This window comes from Panicum virgatum, chromosome 9N, assembly GCF_016808335.1.
Source record: "Panicum virgatum strain AP13 chromosome 9N, P.virgatum_v5, whole genome shotgun sequence".
Lineage (NCBI taxonomy): Eukaryota > Viridiplantae > Streptophyta > Magnoliopsida > Poales > Poaceae > Panicum > Panicum virgatum.
The window spans coordinates 17,237,716-17,244,338 of NC_053153.1; the positions used below are offsets into that span (position 1 = coordinate 17,237,716).

The 6,623-nt window shown below is 56.7% G+C and overlaps 1 protein-coding gene across 1 annotated transcript; it reads right to left on the reverse strand.

Annotated features, from left to right (window-relative positions):
- Positions 1-1,486: 1,486 nt before the first annotated feature.
- On the reverse strand, positions 1,487-4,729 carry LOC120691126 (subtilisin-like protease SBT1.7). Its single transcript, XM_039974104.1, has one exon. The coding sequence runs from the start codon at positions 4,262-4,264 to the stop codon at positions 1,976-1,978; it is 2,289 nt and encodes a 762-aa protein (XP_039830038.1). The 5' UTR covers positions 4,265-4,729; the 3' UTR covers positions 1,487-1,975.
- Between the last annotated feature and the right edge of the window lie 1,894 nt (positions 4,730-6,623).

Consider the following 6,623-nt stretch of genomic DNA (forward strand, 5'->3'; position numbering starts at 1 on the left):
CTTACACGCATTTGCTTAGTAGCAATAACAATACTATTAGCATTAGCTTTACCGGAAGAAAATTGCTGTTACGGAAAGCCGGAACGGGAGGTGCTTTGGTTTTGAGACGGCGATGAAGGGTTTCAGGAGATGCAGCACACTGCTAGAGCACCATGTCTTTTGTTTCGGTCTCTTCTCCACTCTTTTTTTTTTTCTCGAGCCCTTTTGGCTTTTGCCCTCAAATAATTACGACGATTCATAAGGCGCGGCCGAGCTTTCGATTGAGTTGTTAGGCTCGTAACACAAGAGGCCAAAGCTTCGATATTCCTAGGGTCGATCAGCACAAACCTCAATGAAATCATCTGATCGGCTTGGGCACCTCCAAAATGCAAATTCTTCAACTGGCTTGCGGTTCAAGATAGAATCTGGACAGCGGACAGATTACATGCGAGAGGTTAGCCACACAACCCGGTTTGTGTACTTTGTCGCAGGGCTCCTGAGACTGGAATGCACCTCTTCGCCGAATGCAGGTTCACTAAGCGTATTTGGGTGGACATTTCTACTTGGCTAGGGGAATTGTCACTGCACCCGATAAATTGGAAACAAACAACTTCAGTACATGAGTGGTGGTCGGCGTTGGCCGGGACACAAGGAGTTCCGCGCAGAGGTTTGAAATCCTTAGTCATCCTTGTTTGTTGGGAAGTTTGGATGGAGCGCAACGCTCGTATCTTCAACCGTACAGAAGCGCCCTCTTTCGTGGTGACAACAAAAATTAGAGATGAAACCACTTTATGGATTGTGGCGGGCGCGAAGCACCTAGCACACTTTATTAGTAGAGTGTGAGTCCACTTATGTTTTTAGCACCCCGCTTTTTTTCTGGCTTTGTGCTAATCTCTGTACAGTTTTGAAACCACTTGGCTCTCCTTCTTATTAATAACAGGCAGCTCTCCTGCCGGTTCCGTTTCAAAAAAAAAAAGTAGTGTCGGATGTATTTTCTATGCGCTGGCACCACTAAATTCTAACATTATATTTAAATACAGGCACGTGCCTCCTCCTCCGCTCGCCAAGTTGTCGCACAGCCTTTTTTCACTTTGAACAATTTATGGCTCTATATATTTTCTTTTGTGTTTTTTTTAGCCCTATATGTTGCCACCACTAGCAGAGGCAAAGGAGAGCGACAAATCTGTGTCGACAAAATTGCCGACAAAATATCTATTTAGATGAGCTAAAGTTAATTATTAAACTTTAGCATCTATTAGCATTCATAGCACCTTCTAAAGTTTGTGAGTTTAGACTAAAATCACTCCTAAAATTTTGCCCACCGCATAACATTCTTATTTGGATAATCTAGTGCTAAAGTTTAGCACTTGGATCAGGCATCCCAAATACACACCTCTATTATGCTACTTTGGTATGCTATTGTTTGAAAAGTCTTTCTACTAAAGTAATGATGTTACAAAAGACATGGTGCTCTAGCATGCTATTATGATGTTAGTAACAGTCAAAGCATCATAGGAACATATATACCAACAATTAATCCAATTCCACGATCCAGGGAACACCACGAATTTTTTTTTTAAAAAGAGAGATAGAGAGAGATAATTTAAGGTAAAACATTGGTGGAGAACATTTCTGCTGGCCACAGGTCCAAATTAGTCATTGTGAAGCTGCCCTTGCACTTGCAGCGTCGCAATCAGGTCCAGCCCCCCCTCCAGGCAGCCATTCTAATAATTCCATTCCAATCAACCACCACCATCCCATCTCCATCATCCAACATTTCACACTCCAAAACCACAATCTAGCTAGACACCTGCCAAGATTAATCATCTTATTTGCAACACGTAAAGAAACCTCCAATTTTCACCCCACCCCCCTCCAAACCTTCCGATTTTACACTCCAGCCCTTCGGCAGTACTGTACGCGGCGGCCATCACTTGGACCGTTGCCCACGCACCGTTTTTTCAGGCGCCAAAACCAAACCCCATCGTCGTGCCCGTCAGGTCCACGTGAACGCTATCGGGCTGGCCACGCTGTGCTTGCCGTCCGACCACACGAGCCGCCCGAATCCGGCGGTGCCCGACGGCTGCGACCTGGACGTGAACCTCACCGTGTAGCTCTTCTTCTCCCCCGCCGACGCGAACGCCAGCTCCGCCGGCTCCACCGCCACGGCCACGCCCCGCGCGGCGCCGGACACCGACGTGGACACCTTGTACGTGCCGGCCCCGCCCACGCTGGTGAGCGTGCGCGTGTGCGTCACGGTGGTCGCCACCGAGGACTCGCCGCCGTCGCCGTTCGCCGTGGAGAAGGGCACGGAGAAGGACGGGTAGTTGAGCCCGCCCACGGAGTAGGTCTTGTTCTCGGCGCACGACGACATGTCCCGGCTCCGCGCCACGGCGGCGATCATGTTGGGGCTGTACTTGAGCGCGCACAGGAAGTCCACGTAGTCGCGGGCGCCGAGGTCGTAGACGAGCCCCGGGTCCGCCGCCCGCGCGGGGTCCACGTGGCCGGCGCCGTAGTCGAACGGCGTGGCGGCCGCGCCCGTCGCCGCGTCCAGGAGCGGCGACCCGCCGGAGTAGGTGGCGTAGGCGGTGGTCATCAGCGCGGACCGCACGGCGGCGGGGCTCCACTCCGGGTGCGCGCTCCGGAGCAGCGCCGCGAGCCCGCTCACGTGCGGGCACGACATGGAGGTGCCGGAGATGATGTTGAAGCCCACGCGGCGGGTGTCGGCGGCGAGCCCCGTCGGCCCGGCCTTGCCCGTCCACGCCGCCAGGATGTTCACGCCGGGGGCGATGATGTCCGGCTTCAGGATCTCCGGCGTCACCATGTTGGGCCCGCGCGACGAGAACGCCGCCACCACCGGCGAGGGGTGCACGTCCACCTGCGTCCCGGCGACCACGATCGTCGCCGTGGGGTTCGGGTCTGAGGCCACGTAAGACTTGATCGCGATGCCCTCCCTCTCGCCGACGCCCGCAGCGGGGAGGAGGTGCGCGTCGGCGACGAGCTCCTGGCCGTTGGCGGCCGTGTTGGAGAGCACCATGCCGGCGCCGCCCGCGTCGCGCACGACGAAGCCCTTCTGGACGCGCGCGCTGACGCCCCGGTCGCAGACGACGATCTTGCCGGCCACCTTCTCCGGCGTGAGGGTCCCGGGCATGCAGAGGTTCCCGGCGGTGGAGTTGGAGGCGTTGGCCGCGTAGATGATGGGGAGCGGCGTGCTGGGGAGGGCCTTCCCGGAGTAGAGGGAGACGCCCGTGTAGTTCTTGCCGTTGCCGAGCGCGACGTCCGCCGGGAAGTCGCGGTCGAGCGTGCCCGCTCCGACGGTGGTGATCCACGGCGCGACGTTGGAGAGCGTGGAGCTGCCGGGCCCGGCGTTCCCGGCCGAGCAGGAGACGAGGACGTTCTGCTCCATGGCGGCGAAGGCGCCGATGGCGACGCTGTCGCGCGAGTAGTCTGCGGCGCCGCCGCCTAGCGAGAGCGAGAGCACGCCGCAGCCGTCGGCGACGGCGGCGTCCATGCCCGCGAGGATGTCGGAGCTGAAGCACCCGCCGAGCCAGCACACCTTGTACACGGCGACGCGCGCCCGGGGCGCCATGCCGCGCGCCGTGCCGGCCGCGAACCCGAAGAGGCTGGCGTCGGGCACGGCGGCGCCGGCGGCCGTGGAGGACGTGTGCGTGCCGTGGCCGTCGTCGTCGCGCGGGGAGCGCGACTCCTGGTCGGTGTCCATGGGCCCCATGGCGGCCTCGTACCCGCGGTTGAAGAACCGCGCGCCGACGAGCTTCCGGTTGCAGGCGGAGGCGTTGAACCCGGCGCCCGCCGCGCACTGGCCCTTCCAGAACGAGGGCACCTCCCCGAGCCCCGCGTCGCCGTAGCTCGGGCTCTCGGGCCACACCCCGGTGTCGAGCACCCCGACGACGACGTCTGCCGCCGTCCCGGACTGCGGGAGCAGGTCGGCGCCCGCGATGCCCAGGAACTCGGGCGTCCGCGTGGTGTGCAGCTCGTACCGCGCCTCCGGGTTGACGGCGAGGACGCCCTCCACGCGCGCCAGGCCCGCGGCCTCCGCCGGCGTGAGCCGCGCCGAGAAGCCGTGCAGGACCGTGTCGTAGGCGTACAGCATCTTGCCGGCCGCGGACACGGAGCGCAGCGAGGCGCCGTACCACTCGCCGCGGTCCGCGTACGCCGCCGGCATCGCTGACTTGGCCATGTGGACGATGTACGTCTGCCGCTTCCCGGCGGCGGCGGCCACCGCGAGCGCCAGCACCAACGCCCGCAGCATGACGGTGTTACCCATCTTGTGTAGGTGGGTAGATGGATATAGATATTGTGGCGGAGCTAGCTCGCCGCTGCAAGAACTTGCAGATATATATATACACGCACACACGCGTGCGCACGCAGTGAGCTGAGACTGAGAGAGGGAGGGGGGAGTTGAAGAGTGTGAGCAAAAGATGGGCGGTTGGTGGGGCGCGCACGACTGGAAAAGGCTACAGGAGGAGAGCGAGGTCTGGGAGGTTGAAGAAAGAAGGAAAAGAGGTGAAGGTTCTGTGTGGTTAAGCGATTGCTTGCTTGCTGAGGGGTAAGCGATCGAAAGGAGCTAAGTAAAATTAAGCAAAGATCGATGACAAGGATGAGCATACGCACTAGGAAAAGAAAGGGGACGACGCTAAAGAGATGGTCGGCCGACGGGTCACATGGATTTGTTTTTCTCGGCAAACTTTGGGACCTTTAATTTCTTCGGCGGCCGGATCGGCGACGGATCGCGGTGTTGCTTGATTACCTCCCATGCTAATGCCGCCGTGGAGACGGATCGGGGGAGATTTTTTTTTTTTTTGAGGAATCGGTTGGGGATGGCCGTGAGCTTGCTGAGCTGGGCGCCGATAAAGAAAGTTGAGTCGGCTCATGAGCTCAGGGATCTGTGGAGGCCCGTGCGTGCGTGCGGACAGTGTGGCGATCGAGCAGCTAGCTAGCGAGGAGAGCTGGCGGACGTGTGTGCGCAGGGGTAGTGGCAGCTCGGTGTTCGATGACGACATGCATGTGTTTGTACGCACGCGAAGCGCACAGAGAGGTTTTAGAGGATGACATGCAAATACGTGTGGTCTCATCCGGCCTGGCGTCCAATGGATACACGTGTTGCCGCATAAAATGGGCCGACGATCCCTCGCGCGCACCACAGCGGGGTCTGGGTCTCGGAGATCTGCTTGCTTCGGTGCGGGTCCTTAGATTCCTGAATCTCGAGGCGTGACAGTTAGTTTGATCCTGCAAATAACAAGATAGATAAACTGAGGATCAAAGAGGCAATCGACCGAAAAGATCGATGCAGCGATATCAGCCAGTGTCACTAAGATTTTAAACATTCGGCTATGTAGCTAACATAGATCATGACAGATAAAATGATGATATGAACCGATCGGCCGATGATAGTGATACAGAATATACTAAATGTAGACTCAATTGTCAGCCATACAACAGGGAAGATGAAATTTCACCTTGAGGCGGGCGTTGGAGGCTGGGAGGTAGTGTACCTGCAGGGAAAGGACCAAACTGATCAGCATCGCATTATTGTTTTGGTGGCTCGATTTGCTTCATCCTGAAATTGAACTGGATCTCAGCGCACAACCGGTACGGTTGATTCAGTAACCTAATAATAACTACTACGATCTCCGACCCAAGCTACTAGCTAGACCTCCGTCCTCTCCCCTATCCCCTCGCTCATCCCGAGCCGTCATGTTAGGCCAGCGCGGGGACGATCACCATCGCCGTCGTCCTAATCTTTGGGGACCGGATGGGAGTCCTGGAAATCCTCAAGAACACCACCGAAAAGATTATGCACACCAGGCCACTGATCATCGTCGGGCATGAGAACATGTAGGTTCTCATAATACCAACCGAAACGAACCGGGTTTCCGGATGGACTGTGATCCGTACCAGGCCACAACCAGCGTGACGCGTAGTTGGATTCGCTTGAGGACGACCAGTAACTTGCATTGGGCGCGCGATCAAGGTAAAGTGCGCGCAAAGGTGATCCGTCAGGGCACTCAACCCACCATCTTCGATTCCTCCCAACTTGCACCGGGGATAATTAAATCCCAGAATAATTATTACATTATTGTTCGTCTTTATCAGCTAGCGCTAGCTATGCGTGGCGTGATGATGCGACCAGCATTGTGGACCTAGCTAGAAATGGCCGTACCTGCTGATATCGAATCGCGATAGCGAGAGGGATAAAGAGGAGGAAGAAGAATCTAGGAGGCAACAGCAACAATCCCTACACGGAAACGGAATCAGGATCGGACTAGAATTTTTTTTGACAACGACGTCCAGCTTGCCCGTCGTCACTGCGCATGACACACATCTAGACTAGTCCATTTCCCTTGCCGGGTGTGCAGACAGAATCTTTACCGCTGATTGCTACGTTAAGCACGTACAGATACAACGGAGAAGCAGGTAGCCTGAGACTGAGATGCATGACAACCCTTGCATCCCTAGAGAAATTGGGGAGAGCCATATCTGTATTAGAAACGCAACGCTTCTCTTCGCAGTGTCCCCGTGCGTGTAGCAAGCAGGTAGCTGGTTTTATTTGTACGGCTGGCCGTGTACCGTGCAGCGACACGGTCGCGCAGAGAAAATAGGAAAAAGCAGAGGCCAGGGTGTGT

Coding starts and splice junctions, on each gene's coding strand:
- LOC120691126 (XM_039974104.1), bottom strand. CDS start 4,264: ATGGGTAACACCGTCATGCTGCGGGCGTTGGTGCTGGCGCTCGCGGTG.